The sequence below is a fragment of the Mangifera indica genome, chromosome 2 (genome assembly GCF_011075055.1).
Source record: "Mangifera indica cultivar Alphonso chromosome 2, CATAS_Mindica_2.1, whole genome shotgun sequence".
Lineage (NCBI taxonomy): Eukaryota > Viridiplantae > Streptophyta > Magnoliopsida > Sapindales > Anacardiaceae > Mangifera > Mangifera indica.
The window spans coordinates 7,413,081-7,432,808 of NC_058138.1; the positions used below are offsets into that span (position 1 = coordinate 7,413,081).

Here is a 19,728-nt window from a genome sequence, read left to right on the forward strand (position 1 = left end):
TAATATTCAAATCAAAACATTAACTAATTCCAATACTTTGGTAACGTTCAGGGTTTATTTTATGTCATTGTTGAAAATTTAGATATCATGATATTATTATTGTATTTAATTATGTTATGCAATTCCATGATTTATCTGGTTATTTTTTCTGTTAACTGATTTATTTATTTATTTATTTTATATTTAATTTCAAATTATTTTACTTTATTAGTGCAGGTTAATAATATAATATTTGTGTAAGAATTTTTTTTCATATAATTTAGAATAATTAAAATTATATAAAATTATAACAAATATCGATTTAAATATTATTAATAATTTTAAATTAAAAATAAAATATCATTTGATTACATTTAATTAAAAAATTATCAATTTAATTAATCACCACCTAAAATATTTAATAAATACATGTTATGATGTAATTTTTGTCCGTTTATATAAAGGTTAATTACCTGAATATACATGAATAAATATATAAACCCATTCTTTCGACAAATGAGTACCGGCGGTCCCCTTGAAAACATTCTGCAATAAAAAAAAAAAAAAATTGCGATTCGGACTGTTTTCAGAAAACATTTTATATTTGAAAGCAGTTGTGTTGTTCTAGCGTGTGGTTTAGCAACAAGACATGGCATCTGATCCTGAGCAATTAACTCTGTCCTCTCTTGGAAAGGTTCATTTCTTTCTTTACTCTGTTTTGTTGCTCTGAAAATGCTGAGAAAATTGCACAAAACTTTGATTTAATACACTCAAATAATCTCAATAGCTTTAAATTTCCTTTGTTTTCTAACCTACCGAACATTGAGTTTTTTGTATAATTAAATTGCTTACTGGAGATGAAACTCAGCAACGTGGTGAATTTGGACCTCTTGAATCTTCATTTGTTGTTTGAGAACTTAATTACTTTTGTGAAACCGTAATTGGCTTTGAAGATTTTTTGATTTTGACTATTTTTGGGATATTCAAATGGATGTAGTTATCATTTTTTTTATATTTATGTGTTGTTCTTTTTTCCTAAGAAACTGTTGGAGGAGCTTTAGTTATAGTTTAGAACTCAGTGGACTTGTGAGGAAGGTCTGCAGAATTTTTGGTGTAAAAGAAATGTTAGAGAAGGACGATATATATTTTCTATTTCATTAATGGGAGCAACCGTATGGGTTAGTTGAATCAAGTTTGAAATTCTAAAAGTTCAAAGTAACTGGAAGCATGATAGATGAAATTTTGTGATTATATTATCTATGATGTTTTTGTACAATGAAAAGATCTTTGTTTTTTTGAGATGGGGCTTTTAGTTAATTTGTAATGTTTTTTTTGCAATGATTGTTTAGGTGGGAAAGTCTTCGGGAGAGATTGATGGTGCAGAGGAGCCTCTTCTTAATGGAATCCATCCTTCTGAAAACTATTCTGTTAGTGCAGCGATTCTCCCGTGAGTTTTAAACAATGCTTTCTAGATTTAATTGTATGTGTTGTTTTATCATGAAATATAATGGATATAGCTATTCACATCCCAATATCATGGTCAACTGTGCTTTTTGCTGAATCACTATATGCATTTTAATGAGGTGAACCATGTTAAAATTTGGTCTAGTTTGGAAATTTTCTAGTATGAATCTAGCTTTTAGTTTATTAATTTGGGTTAATCTGGATTTCGTAAGAAAATGAAATTGTGAAATGAAAGATTCTTCTCTGGTCCATCAGAGTTAGCAGAATAGGCTGACAATTTCAAGAAATCTATATTATTTGGTGATTTTCCCCCTTATACATATGTAATTACCGTAGTTTATTCTGAAGTTCAATATGTCTTATTCTTTTACCTATTAGAAGTCTTTAGAAATCTTAATGGCGAAAATGACATAAATGCATTGGTAGTGGCCACAATTTATGTCTATGGAAATGGGATGAAGCATGTGTAGAATAAATGTGTTTTAACTTGTACCGGTATTTTTTTACTTGGTGTCATTTGGAGCCCAATTTTGCCAAGTCAAGTAATTTACTTGCTATTGATTTCATTATTGAGGAGAATGTGGTTAAGTGAGGATAACTTACAATTTTTTTTTCAATTCTTGGTGACCTTTTGCTAAGCTAAAAAATTAAAAAAGATATGTACAACTGAGGGCTTAGGAATTTGCCTACGAGTAGCAGCTTAGGACAATATTTGAAGGGGAAGCAGTTACTGGATTTGATGGTATGAAATAACCTTGAGTAAAATATTATATGTTGAAAAGAGAATTTACATCAATATTTATATGCATTTCTAAATCCTAGTTTTACTAAGATACAATCTCCTTAATTATCCTTAACTATATCCTTAATTATCTCTAATTATATCCTTCTCCTTAATTATCCCTAACTATATCCTTAATTATCTCTAATTATATCCTTCTCCTTAATTATCCCTAACTATATCCTTAATTATCTCTAATTATATCTTTCCTAATTTAGAGATACAATTCATATACAACTCAACACTCCCCCTCAAGCTGGAGCATACAAATCATATGCACCAAGCTTGTTACAAATGAATTCAATACGAGGACTCCTAAGAGACTTAGTAAGGATATCTGCAAGCTGATCATTAGAGCTGACATGGTTGGTAGTTATACACCCTGATAAAATCTTTTCTCGAATGAAGTGGCAATCTATTTCTATATGTTTCGTTCTCTCATGGAATACTGGATTAGAAGCAATATGAAGTGCTGCTTGGTTATCACACAATAGCTTCATTTGTGATATATCTGCAAACTTTAACTCTTGAACCAATTGTTTCAACCATACAAGCTCACAGGTAGCCAATGCCATAGCGCGATATTCTGCCTCTGCGCTTGATCTAGCCACAACATCTTGCTTTTTACTTTTCCATGAAACCAAGTTACCACCAACAAGAATACAATATCCAGAAGTCGAGCGCCTATCAGACGGAGATCCTGCCCAATCAGCATCAGAATATCCAACAATCTGAGTATGACCTTTATCTTCATAGAGTAATCCTTTTCCTGGTGCTTTCTTAATGTATCTCAGGATCCGAATAGCTGCATCCCAATGAGAATCGCATGGAGACTGAAGGAATTGACTGACAACACTAACTGGAAAAGAGATATCTGGTCTTGTGATAGTCAAATAGTTGAGTTTACCTACCAACCTCCGATATTTTCCAGGGTCTACAAGTGGCTCCCCCTGTCCTGGCACAAGTCTAGTATTAGGGTCCATAGGAGAATCAATCGGTTTACAATCCAACATCCCAGTCTCCTCCAAAATATCCAAAGCATACTTCCTCTGAGAGATAATAATACCTGTCTTAGACTGAGCAACTTCTATCCCAAGAAAGTATTTAAGTGTTCCCAAGTCTTTGGTCTGAAAATGATTAAATAGATGTTGTTTTAATTGATCGATACCCTCCTGATCATCACCAGTGATAACAATATCGTCGACATAAACAACCAGATAAATGCACTTTCCTCGCGACGTGTGTCTGTAAAATACGGAATGATCTGACTCACATCGAGTCATACCAAATTCTTGAATAGCTGTACTAAAGCGTCCAAACCAGGCACGTGGAGATTGTTTTAAGCCATATAGTGAGCGTCGAAGTTTACAAACCAAATCAGACTCCCCCTGAGCAACAAAACCAGGCGGTTGCTCCATATATATCTCCTCCTGAAGCTCACCGTGAAGAAAGGCATTTTTGATGTCTAACTGAAACAAGGGTCAATGACGAATGACAGCCATAGATAAGAATAACCGAACGGAGGACATCTTAGCCACTGGAGAAAATGTGTCACCATAATCCAAACCATAGACCTGAGTATAACCTTTAGCGACCAACCGGGCCTTGAGACGATCAATAGTGCCAGTAGGACCAATCTTGACTGTGTAAACCCAACGACAGCTGATAGTGGAATGACCCGGAGGTAATTTCACCAATTCCCAAGTACCATTATGATGTAACGCAGTCATTTCATCCACCATTGCTTGCCTCCAACCTGGATTAGAAAGAGCCTCACGAATAGATTTAGGAACTGAAATGGAGGATAAAGAGGACACAAATGCATAATATGGTGAAGATAAACGGTGATAACTAAGAAAAGTATAAATAGGATGAGGATTACGAGAGGATCTTACAGCTTTACGGATAGCAATAGGAAATTGGTCATCAGGATGTAGGACCTCAGCCGAGCTAGATGTGGCAGCAGGAAGTGAGTCAGCAGGAGCCGTTGGAGCAATAGAAGTGATATCAGTACCTGCAGGAGAGTCAATAATGGGGGAAACAGGTGCTAAATCTTGTGTGAGGATAGACTGTGGGACAACTGTAGGATGAACATCGAAAGTAGGAATAAAGGTAGGTAATGGAAGACTCTCAGGGATGGGAGATTGAGTTGCAGATGAAGAGAAGTAAGGAGAAGACTCAAAGAAAGTAACACTAGTAGATATAAAGTAACGACGTGTCGTAGGAGAGTAACATTTATAACCTTTCTGAAGACGAGAGTAACCAAGAAATATACATTTGATAGACCGAGTAGATAGTTTATCAAGACCTGGGGAAAGGTTATGTACAAAACATGTGCAACCAAAGACACGTGGAGGGATAGTGTATAAAGGGCCAGTAGGGAAGAGAATTGAATGAGGAATCTGATTTTGCAATACTGAGGAGGGCATCCGATTAATGAGATAGCAAGCAGTGAGAACTGCATCAGCCCAAAAAGGTAGAGGAGCATGTGAATGTAATAATAATGTACGAGCTGTTTCAATGAGGTGTCTATTTTTACGCTCAGCAACCCCATTTTGTTGTGGGGTGTAAGCACAAGAAGACTGGTGAAGAATCCCTTGAGAAGACATGAAATTTGTGAAAGAAGTGGAAAAATATTCACGCGCATTATCACTACGTAATGTGCGTATAGAAGAATTAAATTGTGTTTTAACTTCGGCACAAAATGACTGAAAATGAGAAAATAACTCAGATCGACTTTTCATTAAAAATATCCACGTGCAACGCGAATAATCATCAATGAATGTCACAAAATATTGAAAATTTAAAGTAGACTTGACTCGACAAGGACCCCACACATCGGAGTGAACTAACTCAAAAGGAGACGAAGCTCGATTATTGACACGCCTTGGGAAGGAACTACGAGACTGCTTCCCAAGTTGACAAGACTCACACTCAAGAGATGACAAACCAGATAAATGAGGGACCATCTTTTGAAGCTTGGAGAGACTAGGATGCCCCAAACGATTATGAAGAAGAGTTGGAGACTCACTAGCAGTGCAAGCAGCGGAAGAAGGAAGGGACAAGTGATAAAGCCCTTGTGACTCACATCCTGTGCCAATCGTCTTGCCCGAACTTCGATCCTGTATAACAAAGGCATCATTAGTAAATGTAATGGAACAATTCAAGGCTCGTGTTAATTTACTAACGGAAACGAGATTAAATGGGCAATTAGGAAGATAAAGAACCGAATCTAAAGAGAGATTTGGTAATGGATTAGTATGTCCTACGGCTTTAACTATAGATTTTGTGCCATCCGCTAGTGTGACAGAAGAAAAAGGTTTAGAATGATTAAAATGTGAAAATAAACTAGAGTTACCAGAAATATGATCTGAGGCACCTGAATCTAGGACCCAAGGTCCTAGAGTGGAGGATTGTGATAGGCAAGCAATCGAATTACCAGACTGGGCAAAGGAAGCAACAGAGGATTGAGATGACTGTTTCGTTGCCTGGTATTGAAGGTATTCTTCATAATCGGCTCCAGTGAGAGTAACTGACTGAGGAACTGATTGAGACTGTCTTGCTGAAATCTCTGAATGATGATCAAGAGGAGTAAATGCACCTGATTTTGAAGATCCTTCACTTGCCATTAATAAAAGGAAATCAACACTGTGGAACTGTTCCGGCGACGACGACGGCGATGGACAGCGAAGAGACTATGAGGTGATTCGTCGGAATATTCCGAGTTCAACAGTGGCGGTGTTGTAGCCTAACGCACGCCGAGAAGGCAGATCGAAGATGACGATCTGAGACAGAAACAGCTGGAGCGTGACGCCGATGCCGATGACCGATGACGATGAGGTCACCACAGACTGACTCGTCGGCGTCTTCTGAGTGGACTGGAAGAGGCGGTGTCGATGCACGCTCGCCGGAGAAACAGATCGACGATGGAGGTAGTCGGAAGTCTGCTCGACGCGTGACGGTGCGTGGATCGACGGATGGCGGCTCTATTTTCAGGGAATTGTCGGTGAAGGCGTACCGATCACAATGGTGTAGACACGGCCACCGGAAAACGACAGAAACACGGTGGTCGGAAAAGCACGCCGGAAAAGTTCGCCGGAAAATAAACCAAGGTTACCGGAAAAAAATTTAAAAGCCTAAATTGGCTCTGATACCATATGAAATAACCTTGAGTAAAATATTATATGTTGAAAAGAGAATTTACATCAATATTTATATGCATTTCTAAATCCTAGTTTTACTAAGATACAATCTCCTTAATTATCCTTAACTATATCCTTAATTATCTCTAATTATATCCTTCTCCTTAATTATCCCTAACTATATCCTTAATTATCTCTAATTATATCCTTCTCCTTAATTATCCCTAACTATATCCTTAATTATCTCTAATTATATCCTTCCTAATTTAGAGATACAATTCATATACAACTCAACAGATGGAAACTGGTTTCTGTATTCTCTTGATGGCAGTAAATTAAGGGGTTTGGAATTGATTGTTAAGTGTAAGTTGATGAAATCTGTAGAGAATAAAGAATGTAATGGTGTGAGGATATGATATTGTTTGAGTAAATAATAATGAGAATAAAGATGTAATCATAGTGTCATTAGAAAAGAATGACCCAAATAAGACACAGTGGACTGACTAGGTCTAGATTATGTTATAGAAAGATTCAATTATTTATATATTCTTATTGACTACAGCTCCATACATGTATCAGAGAAAAAACAAATTGGCGTAAGCACAAAGGACGCTTATTCCTAGACCAAATGATCTCTTCACTGGCTTGGGTTACAGTTTTACTTTTGGTTCTTAACTGGACATTTGTATAATTACCATCCTGTTGAAAATATGTCGATGTTAATTGATCAATTGGATTTGAGGTTCTTACAGATTTTTGCAATATGATTGATTCTGACAAAACTGATATGTGAAAGTACTTTGATGCATTGAGATGGTACAAAGACTTATAATATATTAGTAGTCCTCATTGTCATTTATTGGTGGAGGTCAACATGATTTAGGTGCATCCTCAAGGCACAGACCTTTTTTCTCTTTGTAATCATTTGTGGCTTGTTGGACTTGATGAGCTTATGCTCCTTGAATTAGGCTACAATGTTGACATATTACTTAACTGTTTATGCATAAAAAAATATTGAAATGAATAATTATCTTGCTTGTGATCAAAGTATGATGCTATAATTAATTGGTGTTTTTTGGTTCATCCATATTTTCTAGTAGACCAACAGATGGGAGAAATATTTAATCTGATATTTTTCCTACCAGACTGGCATCTTTATGCTCAGGCATCTGATCTGGAGTCTAATTTTATACATGTAATCTAAGTAATATTTTGATGATTCCAGGTTTCTATTTCCAGCCCTTGGAGGATTACTATATGGTTATGATATTGGGGCCACTTCTTGTGCCACAATTTCTATCGAGGTATGCTATCAGTGAGTGTCGAAGGAAGTTTGTTAGTTTAATGTAATTTCTGTTGTACTAGCTGATCAGTAGTTGTTGATTTATGCATCACATTTTAATCTTTTCTGGACCTTATAGTCCATAATAACTTTTGGTTTTAATTCATCTTTTCTAAGCTTATTTAACGCATTACTTTTCCTGCAGTCAGCTACATTAAGTGGAATTTCATGGTACGACTTATCTTCTGTGGAAATTGGTCTTATTGTGAGTTTCTATCTTAACTCTTACTTTTTGTTATGGCACAGTTGTTGAGAAATAAAACTTATTTTGGTTTTTTATTTACTTCCATCTATGTTTTTATTTTTACTTTGTGTTTTCCTTGCTCAAAGTAAAATTTATTTATTATTGTTATGATGTAAAACAAGCATTTCTTTGCTCTGAAATTTGTGGTGGCTTATTTTGCAGACTAGCGGATCACTGTATGGGGCCTTGATTGGTTCTGTTTTGGCATTTAATATTGGTGACTTTCTAGGTTGGTATTCTTTTGGATTTTGAACTTTTTAAGTTTGAAATTGGTGGCTCCATCCTTTTTCTGCAAGAAGTTAAAACTATAATTTTTTATTGAAGGACGTAGAAGGGAGTTGATTTTGGCAGCTATCTTGTATATTGTTGGTGCGCTTGTGACAGCAATTGCTCCTGACTTAGCTATAATGGTGATTGGGCGTTTTGTATTTGGCATAGGAATTGGATTGGTAATACATGTGATGCTTTTTGTCTTCGGTTAAATTATTCTCTTCAACATTGTTTTATGCTTTAACATCTGAATCTTTATGCATAACTACATCCATGCAACTATTGCATTTGGGAGTTTCTTGTGTTGACTTAAAGTAAGGACTTGTCTTTAGCCAAGAAAACTCATAAATGCTCATTGCAAAGTCTTGGGATTAATGATCACTACATTGTTAGTCCAACTTTGGAGTTTTTCATGAACAGACATACATCATGAGCACAAATGTTCCAACTGCATGTATGCACATGCATACACGTGTGGGTATATAAAAGCATAGATGCATAAATATATAGATATATATAAATTTTTTGTTTTATTTTCTTAATTCAATGTGCGTTGTTATTCTTTAGGGCATGCACCTTCTGTACTTTATTTTGTTCCATTGTCTACTTTTATTTGAAACATATACTTTTTGACTTATTCATTTTAGGCAATGCATGCGGCTCCAATGTACATTGCTGAGACTGCTCCAAGTCAGATACGTGGTCGACTAATCTCTCTTAAAGAGTTCTTCATCGTTCTTGGAATGGTTGTAAGTGCTCTAACCTCACCTCTGAGGTCTTTGAGTTTGTTTTAGGAAAGTCAGCACATGCTATGGAGCCAACCATGGTCCATAGCAGCCTTCGATATTTACCAACTCATTGATTTTTCTCTACTGCACAAATTGTACTCACTTGAAATTGTTTTATAGGCTGGTTATGGAATTGGGAGCCTTTTAGTTGATATAGTATCTGGTTGGCGCTACATGTATGGAGCTAGTATTCCTTTGGCAGTGATTATGGGAATAGGAATGTGGTGGTTACCGGCATCTCCTAGATGGCTACTATTATGTGCCATAAAGAAAAAAGAAAATATGCAAGACTTAAGGGAGAGGGCAATATATTGCATGTGCCGTCTTAGGGGCCAAGCTATTGGTGACTCAGCACCTCAACAAGTAGATGAGATTCTTCTTGAGCTTTCTTATGTTCAAGAAGAAAAAGAAGCTACAATTGGAGAAATGTTCCGAGGAAAATGCTTGAAGGCCCTTACAATTGGTGCAGGATTGGTTTTGTTTCAACAGGTACATTCCAAACATACATTTCATTGAATCTATAGGTTGAAATTAAAGCTGAAAAGTAACATTTGATGTTGTATAAATGAACAATCATCCACACCTTATAAATTAAGGCAAGTCTATATAAATCTACAAAATTCCTCTCAAGATCCATATTTTCAATGCACTACATTTAAATCTCTATAACCGTAAGTTCTGTTAGGTCTTTTTGACTGTGCTTAGGTTTTCATAATATTATTAATTAAAAGAATTGTACTTAAGGATATCTTATTAAAAAATGTTGATCTAAATAGCTGGTGATGAAAGCATCTTGATGGTTGTATTTGGACACACACTGTCACACATCCTATATATGGAATGCTACTAAGAATGCCTGAGTATTTATATATTAACCCTGTCATGTGATTTATTTAATAATTGTGTTGGATTGTTTGTGCAACACTTAGCTAGTATTTACATATCAACTTCCATTGGCAGATAACAGGGCAACCAAGTGTCCTCTATTATGCTGCATCAATCCTTCAGGTATTTAGTTATTTAATTTTTGTTTTTGTTTCTTTTCCTTTGTGTTACTGATTATTTATTGAAATTAATTATGGGTCTTCATAGAAAAGTTTCTGCCCACTCAACATTATATAATTTTATAGAGTGCAGGATTTTCTGCAGCATCTGATGCAACACGGGTCTCAATTCTACTTGGTTTGTTGAAGGTATATTTGTTCTCTTCGACTGCAAATTCATATCAAAACATTTTGATGAAATTATTTACCATTACTTTAGAGGCAAAGAAAGTTCTAATGTCGGTTATAGTGCTTACAATCCTTATCTTATTTAGGAAAGGATATTGCTTTGTTTTGTTTTATGCATATGCTCATTTTGTTATATCTGATTGAAATTGTACTACACAAGTTTCAAACTGCATTCTGGTCTTATTTTCTTGACTATGAAAGTATGCAAGCATGGTATATGGAAGATTTATCAATTAAATATTTTATTTATTTTAATGACCTTTTGCTTCACTTTTATTTCACATAAACATTCATGAAAATATTTCATTACTTCTCTTCCAATTTCTTATGTAATTCTTCTATTAAACATTTTATGGAACATTGTCTATTATGATCTTCTTTTTTCGGGTTGGAAGAAAACTTTTCTTGTTTTGGAATTTATATAGGGTGATAGAGGCGTCAATTGGGCCGGGGTAGACCCGACAATAATAGCATGCTTGGCCCATGAGCCTTTTGGTTCGGGTTGTGGGCCAAGGTGTTAGCCCATGGGCCAACCCAACCCATTTCTATTTATAATATTTTAAAAAATGATAATTAATTAATTAATAATTATAATATAAAAAATTATATATATTTATAAGAAATAAAAATTTTAGACTTAAAAAAATGAGTTTGAGTTCTTTGGATCAATCTCAAATGTATGAGATAATTAAAATTTTAGTTTGGTTGGAACATGTTGTTTAACTTTTATTTATAATGGGTAAAAGAAGTAAAAAATTTTATTCTTTTATATGTGAAACTTTTTGTAAAGTGCAAAAGTGTAAGTGTAAATATCCCACATCTAAAAGAATACAATCACTCATTTCCTTCATACACTATAAATAAAGGTTAAACAAATCCGAAAGTTCAAACAAACTCTTGTTTTAGATCCCACTTTGGTGAGATTGATCATGAGAACTTAACTCACCTATTATAAATAAGTTTGTTTTCTTTTTAATCATAATTTAATTTCCTAACATGTTTTAGAAAACATAATTAAAAAAATTATTTAATAAAAATATTTTTTATTAAAATTAATGGGCTGGCCCAACTTGTTGTATATAGGGCTGGGCCTTGGGACTTAAAGTTTTCACGGGCTAGCCTGGTCCAAGGGCCTATTACTGAATGGGCCTAAGGGTTGGCCCGACCTATGGGTGTGATGCGCTGAGCTGGCCCAGCCCGGCCCATTGCCACCTCCAAAGGGTGATGATCTTCTTTGCTTTTGTTCAACAAATAAACCTTACTTCCCATAAAAAAAATTTTGATGGCCCTTGTCTCTGGTAACCCCTAACATGTTATTTTTCCTTTTTATGTTTATAGTTGGTCATGACTGGAGCTGCTGTTCTAGTTGTTGACAGACTTGGAAGGAGACCTTTACTACTTGGTGGTGTTTCAGGGATGGTAAGTCCTTTATTTTCTATAGAAAATATTTCTTTGTCCTGATACTGAAATAGTTAGTGTGACGAGGCAAGAGTTGACTGCTATAGACTTTGTATGTCCCTTTTATAAGGTTGATCCTAGTTTCTGCTTGACTTACTTATACCTTAGTTTATCTCTGGAGGAGTTATTGCGGCATGGAAATTTCATATATTTGAACTAAAGGGTCTGTGTAGTCTTTAAAAAAAATTTACATGTGACAGGTTATCTCTCTGTTCCTTCTGGGATCATATTACCTTTTCCTGGATGATGCTCCTGCTGTAGCTGTTGTTGCACTCCTGCTGTATGTAGGGTGTTATCAGGTAATTAGGAATTTCAATCCTTTTAAAAAATTTCATCTCAAGAATTGTGTGCTTTTAATATGATAAAAGCACTTGTATTATCACTAAATTATCAGCTTCTGTACATGTTCTGGTGGCTGGATTTAGAATTGTGAATATGGAAAATTCATGATTTTCTTAGTGTACTTGCCTTGGTGATTTGATGTCTTAGATTTTTCTCTGTTATGAACCAGCTAATTATTACAGCAAAACAACCAAAACACAAACAAAGATGATTTTATTGATAGGAGGGAATTTGCAACAATAAATTGACAATTAGAGAAGTCGAGGTGTCTCAATTCTGGCCATTTGAAGAACCATAAACCTCTCTAATCACCCCATAGGCTGCCGACAGCCGATGACTGACTAAACCTTAATTTTTGTTGCTCCCCCTTTTGCAATCTTGGCTGCCATTTATGTATACTGCCTATTCATGTTTTATAACTCCCCGGTCCCATTTTATAACTGCCCGTATACACCATACATGTTCCAACACTCCACAATCTCATTTCGGAACTGTTCATACATACCATATATGTTTCACAACTGCCTAATCCCATTCATTTCACCTAAATATTAGTCTTAACAAGCACTCAGTGGGTTATGTCGACTGAATTGTTCATTGAGCCTTTCAAATTTCCTAAACCAGAGTTGGGATGTTTTATATTTGTACTTTATCAATCAAGGTGAAAGGCAAAATATTCCTTTTTGTGCTGTGGTTTCATATTTAGTATGGTTAGATGATACCTTTTAATGTAAGTAAAAAGCTTGCCTTGGTAGGACAGCTTTATTTTATGTAAAGGAAAAGAAAAAGAGAAAAATGAAGAGAAATGAGAAAGAAAAAAGCAAGAAAGTCACTGGGTGGCTTTATTGTTTAAAGCATTAATACTGACACTTTACTGTTTCTTATGAACTTTTTATACGTGTTGGTGAAACATAGTTGACCCTCCCATACACATCGATGCTGAAAGCTTCATTAGGTGTACAGAGATTTAACCCTTTAGCTAAATGCAATTAATACAATATCCGCATTAACTTTATGTGTGATGGTACATGTAATTAGCAGAGTAGTTTTAAAGGACTGTTATTTGCCGGAGCTATTAGTCCATGGTCCTTGTCCCGCACATAGTTCCCATTGTCTTTAAGGTACTTCCCGGTTGATATCTATAACAGCTGAAAAAAATGACCCATGCCTTCTATTGTTTCAGTCAGAAAATAGTGGGAAGATTCTGAACCATGATACGCTTTTTTTTAAATTATATATCTAATACTCAGTTTGTTCGCATTTTTGTACGAGTGTAGCTTATAAAATTAGTTTTTCTGCAGTTATCTTTTGGTCCTATTGGTTGGCTGATGATTTCGGAGATTTTTCCTCTACGACTAAGAGGACGAGGATTAAGCATAGCAGTGCTTGTGAATTTTGGCGCAAATGCACTTGTGACATTTGCATTTTCTCCTCTAAAGGTATTAAATTTTTCAATCTCCATTTGAATACTATCTTCTTTGAAGTTTTTTCTTTTAATAAAATAATTTCTGAAGATGCATGCTGTCATCAGCAAACCATTTTTGAAAATTGCATTTACTTTATATATTCAAGTTTATCAGTTTATATGGGCCAGTTGCTGCATTCTTTTTGACGGTAAATCAGATTTCCTTGTCTTCTTTGAGAATATCTCTCCTTTTTTTTCAATTTGAATGGTGACCCAGATGATCCAAAATGTCAATTTCTACTAAAGTTTTTGATTGTTTGGAAGATGATTATAGTTATTTTATTGCAGGCACTACTAGGAGCTGGAGTTCTGTTCTATGCATTTGGAGTGATAGCTTTGTTGTCTCTCGTCTTTATATTCGTGATAGTTCCGGAGACGAAGGGACTCACTCTGGAGGAAATTGAGGCGAAATGTCTATGCTAGAACACTTGAATACTATCATCAGCCCTTGCCTATTAGGTATAGTGACAATAAAATATCTGATCCCAAGAAACAAAGGGGGGGGGGGGGGGGGGGGGGGGGGGGGGGGTCTTATGTTCAAATTCTTTGATCATGTCCCCGATTGTAGCAGTCATGGACTTAGGCATTATTAGGTTGGAAGCCACCGATGGCAACTCTATACGTGGGGTGAGGTGACACTGTTTTCAATGTGCTAATTTTATGTCTAGTTGAAAGTGGCAAACATTCGGTATTTGTGTAGCTTTTATTGTAGTTAATAGTGTACAAAAAATGAAAGAAATATATTTATATTATTCTTATAACAAGGGGGTGGTTTGTTGGATTTTCTTAAAGGTCATACATACATACATATATATATATATGGGGTTATATGGTTATAGTACAATGGGGTTATATAATTTTTTATGATTACCTTTGAATGTGATTTTTGTTTTATCTTTAGGTATGTTGTTTTCTTAAAATAATGGTTGTATAATGTTAATTATGTGGAAGATAAAATTTGTTTTCTCTTTTTAAAATAAATAAAAATAATTAATATTTGTCTAACTTGGTAAATATGAGAAAATTTTTTAAATATAGAAAAACATTAATTATATTTTAATTTAATAAAACTAGGGTAAATGTACACTCAAATTAGTTTTTTGATGTGCATAAAATGATTCTTTTTAATGCCTAGTACACTGTATATATAGATATATGATATGGTCTTATAAAGAGAGTGTAAGATTCTCTTCTGAAACATTATTCTGAAATATTGTCATTTTGCACATTATAAAAAAAGATGACCAGTTTCTCGATAACTGAGCAAATCAAGAAGCAATTATGCGTTAATTGTGATGCAATAAAGTTTGTGTAAATCGTTAAACTTTTAATTTTAGTGTTCTATTATCTATATATGAATAAATCTATTGGGAATAATGGTTCTATTATGATGCAATAATGGTTCTATTATGCATGAATCTATGTAATTAATTGTACATGATATTCTTCACAATCCCAGAAGGTGGGAAGCCTTGACTACATTGGGGCATGGTGGATTGTATTGGGATAACTTTCAAGGAGAAGAAGATTACAAAGGATCACTTAAAATGATGTGATGTAATTTATATTTCCACTTGGTCAATCAAAGAGTTAAAAGTCTCCTCTTTCTTAACCAAGAGGCATAGTATTCCATGAGTGAAGAAAATGTTTAGGAGTTTCTGTTATGTTGTTACCCTATTTATAGGCATTTTGAATTATGAATGAAAAGTATAGTTCTTTTGTCTAGTCTTTTGCTCTCTTTGAATTTGTCCAGCCTGGTTTATTTCCAACATTTGATCGTATTAGAGTTAGATTCTTAAGTTAATTAAAAGTGTAGGAGAAACTAAGAAAAATGCGAAGACACTTAATTTATTCAACAAGCAGTTCATGAAATTGTATTCTCGAACACCAACTACATCAAAAGAAGCTTGGGACATGTTACAGAAAGATTTTCAAAATTAATCGAAGGTAATTACTGTAAAACTTCAATCTCTTTGTAAAAAATAAATTTTTGTGTATTGATACATTTGTAAATTTATACATGAATAATACCCTATAAAAGAAGGTAAAATAATTATACAATAGGAAAACTAATATACACAACAACTTAAAGTAGGAAAATATATATTTTAGATATATTTTTAACATCCCTCCTCAAACTCAAGTAATGGTTAAAGAGTTTGCTAACTTAATTTTATGATGTAAGTCATGAAATCGTCTTGAAGGATAACCATTAGAGAAAACGCCAGCTATTTGACCAATATAAGGTACGGAAGCAATATAAAAGGTGTTATTGGTCAAATGTAGTAAACAAAGTGATAATCAATCTTAATGTGTTTAGTCCACAAATAAAAAAAACACAATTATCAATCTTAATGTGTTTAATGTGCTTAGTCAATCTTTTCCGGCGGTGCTCTCTCCATTTTTCTAGCCATCAACGGTTGTCTTTGTGGGTTCAATCTCACTAATTCTCTTTTTCTGACGTTGTTCTTTCTTTGCCGATTATCGGTTATTATACCTTTCCAGTTGATCTCTCATTTTTTTAGGGCCATCAATGATCGTCTTCGTTTACTTCTCTCCAGCTATTCTCTCATCTTTCTAGTGACATAGCTGCCGAGATTTGTTACTTACGACAACACCACATAACAACCGATATTTATTCTTTCTGGTGATGACATGGACAAGTTGTCTCTCTCTCACGGAGCTCCTCTCCGACGATAGCAAATATTTTTGACGCAATTCAGTTCTCTGGTAGTCATGGATTTCCTCTCCGGCGGTTTTGCATCCCGCCTGTACTGTGCGTTTGACACTCTAGTCGGTTCTTTTCCTCTCTGCAAATTGATTTTGGATTTGGATACTGTATACATATATTGGATTATGTTGGGCTTTGGAGTTTAATTTTGGGTACTGTTTGACCATATGGGATATTGCACATTGACTTGGATTGTGTTGGCCTTGAAATACCAAATTGCCCTTGATTTTGTTGGGCCAAATCTATTAAATTGAATTGAACATTTGTTAGACTAATTTATTCCAGGTAAAGGGAAGTCCCATCCCATTAGTACCATCTTAACCGTTTCAATTATGCTATTTGGGCTCATGAGATGTTCTGAAAAATTATGGTATTATGTTACTGATAATATATACTAAGTAAGACATTTTATATCGAGATGTTTGAAGAATAAGATAATAAAAATAACCAAATTGCTAAACATTAGGCATCTCGATACTATCAAAGAAGTTTGAGATTCAATTGCTAAACGTTATTTTACTATTAATTCCATTAACAGGTTTTAGCATTACGTACTCTTAGTCGTATGCATAAAAAATTTCAATCAATCTATTAATGAATTTCTCTCCAATACAAACACAAGACTATAGGAGTTGATTTGGTTAATCTGTCGCCACTTGAATGGAAAAAGTATGTGGGTCTTGCTAATGTGAATAAGATGAGAAAAGAAAAAATAGATTTGGGTTAAAATTATCCAAAAAAATTTAGCCCATAATAGGCTATGAAAATAGCGCCGTCGTCATTCATTTCATGAAATCGTTATTTATATTAACTAAAAATTAATAAACCCATTTTTTTTTTTTAAATTCCTATTTCCTAACATTAAAAAGATTTGAAAAGTTAGATTGGAAGACATTTTTTTTTAATTTATGGTAAATTGAGAGACTTATTTCATTAAGCGCCTAATAGGGTTAGATTTGAATCGAGTTCGTTCAAACTCGAGTTCGAGCTAGAGGTCAAATGAGTCTAAACGAGTCTGAAAAGAGTAAAGCTAAGTCGAGCTCCAGTTTGAAACTTTAACATTTTCGAGGTTGAGCTTTTAAGTATTTAGCTCATCAAGCTCTTGACTTAAAAGTTTTAATATAAAACGATATTGTTTTGACCAATATGTAATAAAACGATGTCGTTTTAATGACGAGTTAGTTAAAAGCTTGAACTTGAATCGAGCTTGAGCTGAACTCTACCTTGATTTTTTGAAACGAGTTTAGCTTGAACTTATTTCAAGTTAGCTTGACTAGCCTAAACTCGAGTTTAAGCTCAATTCCATATAAATAGAGCTGAACTCTAGCTTAAGCAAGCTTGACCTTGGCTCGGTTCGATTTGACTTGAATCCAGCCCTAGTGCCTAACATGGTCTATGGTACTTTAGCCCAATTAAAATGACTTTGCATTTAAAATTTCATCTTATATATAAAAGCAAAAGAAAGAAGGATCAAGAGTTACAGCATATTATTATAACTTTAATATTAATTACACTTGAAATTCATGAAGAAAAAAATATAAAATAGAAGCATACATCTATTGAATGCCAATCTCACCCTAAGGCATCCCTTATTAATTCAAGAAAATTAATGAAACAATCAATTGAATCATAACAATTACAGTTGACACGTTGAAACTTGAATAAGATGTGGAAGAAACTTAATTAACAGCATAGCATAACTTTCTGATTTGCCCTTGAGAACCAGTGAGAGGGCTGATATCTCCCATCTTGATCATGGCAGCTGCAAAATCAGATTTGAATTTTGTAGGGTTCTTACTATATTCATCAACAATGCTATCGGTGGATCCTCCACTAAAGAGTACTTGATCTGATGCAAGAAGACCCTTCTTCTGAATGAGATTCTTGAAGTAATTGTTATCGAAAGAATTAGGTGTCACCAAATCTAGAGGTGCAAGATTTGAATTCCCACCAGCAGCTGGACATTGACGTCTTCGCGTACTAGCAAAGCCAGAGTCGATATCACTTGCATTGCCATAAATCCTAGTACGGAATGTGAAACATTGTGCTTGCCCAATTGTATGTGAACCTGAAAGAGCAACCATTTCCCTTGCACTCAACCCTTTGGCTCTGAACAACGAAATAAGTCTATCAAGGCTATCTCCAAAGCCAGGGAGTTCAGTATTAGCTGAGCTTATGCTTGCAGTTGTAGAGTCTCTTCTTCCAAGTTTAACTGTCCATGATGGTCCACCAACCTATTTAATTGTAAATATTAGAACTTTATTTTTTGCAGAATTTGGAATATATAAAATAGGAAAAATGATTTAAGTTAATATTTTATTCAACTTACATAAAATGACGCATCACGGGCAGCAACAGCAAGAATATCTGCACACGAAACAACACCTGGACAAATTTTCTCGACTTGAGATTTAGCATTATCTATGACTTCGTATCCTCTAGCTGAATTCAAATTGGGCAGGGCATTTTTCTCACTGGTGATTGTGGAGGAATCATTCAACAGGATGGATGCATCACAACCCTGCAATTAATTGTCAAACTGTTAAAATTTTTTTTAATAGAACAAGTAAACGATAAAAATAAAACAAGTAAACAGTCAAATTATTAAGTCTAAATTTATATCGAGTACGTATTATATACCTGAACAAAGCAATCATGAAAATGAAGACGAATGAGAGAAGCTGCCATTCTACGCTCTCGTGAAATGGCAGTTCTAATAGCAGTGCGGATTGTGGTGAGGGCATTTGGGCATGTGGAGTCGTAGAATGTTGAAGAGAGTTGAGCTTCACTTTGTATACAGATAATCAACAATATGGTGAGAAGAGTGCATGTATAGCTGATATAAGAAGCCATTTTAAATTAGAAAAGTACTGAAAGCAAAAACTAAATAGGTAGATTGAGAGAATAATGTTGAAAGAGATAGATTGATTGATGGATGGATGGATGAGAATGTCAATGTTACCATGTTATTTATAGTGTTCAATGTCAACGAAATACTGTTCTAAATTTGTGAACACAGCTGGTCCATGATGGCGGCTTTAACATTGAGCTGAGCCTCCAAAAACCGTGCTTCTATGCAGCTTCACATCTAATGAAGTTATTAATTCACCTAACCTCAAATTTTATGTTGTATTAAGGATGTAATGTCAAAAAAGTATTAATGCAAGCATGCAGAAAGTCCTAGTTTTCATTAATTTATTTCATAATAATATTCCATCAGACCTTTTTTTAAAATTAATCATACACTAATGAAATGTGGTTTGACCTCTAATCATATTTTGACTGGCCAATATGGTGGCTATCAATCAGCAATATATTATACGCGGTTTTCCAGCTAATTAATGTGCGTCATGAATATTTTCTTAAGTTAATTAATCGCATAAATTATAAGGAATCGGAAAAAATGCAATTATATAGTAGTTGTTTTGCACATAAACAACACAAAGAACAAATGCAAGAATAGAAATTTTAAGAAAGACTTGTAATTTGG

At 34.4% G+C, this 19,728-nt stretch overlaps 2 protein-coding genes across 2 annotated transcripts; one reads left to right on the forward strand and one right to left on the reverse strand.

Annotated features, from left to right (window-relative positions):
- Positions 1–489: 489 nt before the first annotated feature.
- On the forward strand, positions 490–14,006 carry LOC123208938 (D-xylose-proton symporter-like 2). The gene is made up of 14 exons (XM_044626600.1): positions 490–673; positions 1,329–1,426; positions 7,592–7,670; positions 7,854–7,913; positions 8,115–8,181; positions 8,277–8,401; positions 8,870–8,971; positions 9,131–9,499; positions 9,971–10,018; positions 10,141–10,203; positions 11,581–11,661; positions 11,901–11,999; positions 13,344–13,481; positions 13,796–14,006. Exons 1-14 carry the CDS (start codon positions 629–631, stop codon positions 13,928–13,930), a joined length of 1,509 nt encoding a protein of 502 aa, XP_044482535.1. The 5' UTR covers positions 490–628; the 3' UTR covers positions 13,931–14,006.
- A 3,758-nt stretch (positions 14,007–17,764) lies between these two features.
- LOC123206033 (lignin-forming anionic peroxidase-like) lies at positions 17,765–19,162 on the reverse strand. The gene is made up of 3 exons (XM_044623127.1): positions 18,879–19,162; positions 18,568–18,759; positions 17,765–18,472 (listed from the first exon to the last, which is right to left on the reverse strand). The coding sequence occupies exons 1-3, from the start codon at positions 19,089–19,091 to the stop codon at positions 17,918–17,920; spliced, it is 960 nt and encodes a 319-aa protein (XP_044479062.1). The 5' UTR covers positions 19,092–19,162; the 3' UTR covers positions 17,765–17,917.
- Between the last annotated feature and the right edge of the window lie 566 nt (positions 19,163–19,728).

What these genes read in the sequence shown, in the direction of transcription:
- LOC123208938 (XM_044626600.1), top strand. Translation starts at nt 629, where the DNA reads ATGGCATCTGATCCTGAGCAATTAACTCTGTCCTCTCTTGGAAAG. An exon ending in CTGTGGAAATTGGTCTTATT is followed by an intron (nt 7,914 to 8,114) that starts GTGAGTTTCTAT and finishes CTTATTTTGCAG; the next exon opens with ACTAGCGGATCACTGTATGG. An exon ending in ATGCTGCATCAATCCTTCAG is followed by an intron (nt 10,019 to 10,140) that starts GTATTTAGTTAT and finishes ATAATTTTATAG; the next exon opens with AGTGCAGGATTTTCTGCAGC.
- LOC123206033 (XM_044623127.1), bottom strand. Translation starts at nt 19,091, where the DNA reads ATGGCTTCTTATATCAGCTATACATGCACTCTTCTCACCATATTGTTG. An exon ending in TTCATGATTGCTTTGTTCAG is followed by an intron (nt 18,760 to 18,878) that starts GTATATAATACG and finishes AATTAATTGCAG; the next exon opens with GGTTGTGATGCATCCATCCT. An exon ending in CCCGTGATGCGTCATTTTAT is followed by an intron (nt 18,473 to 18,567) that starts GTAAGTTGAATA and finishes ACAATTAAATAG; the next exon opens with GTTGGTGGACCATCATGGAC.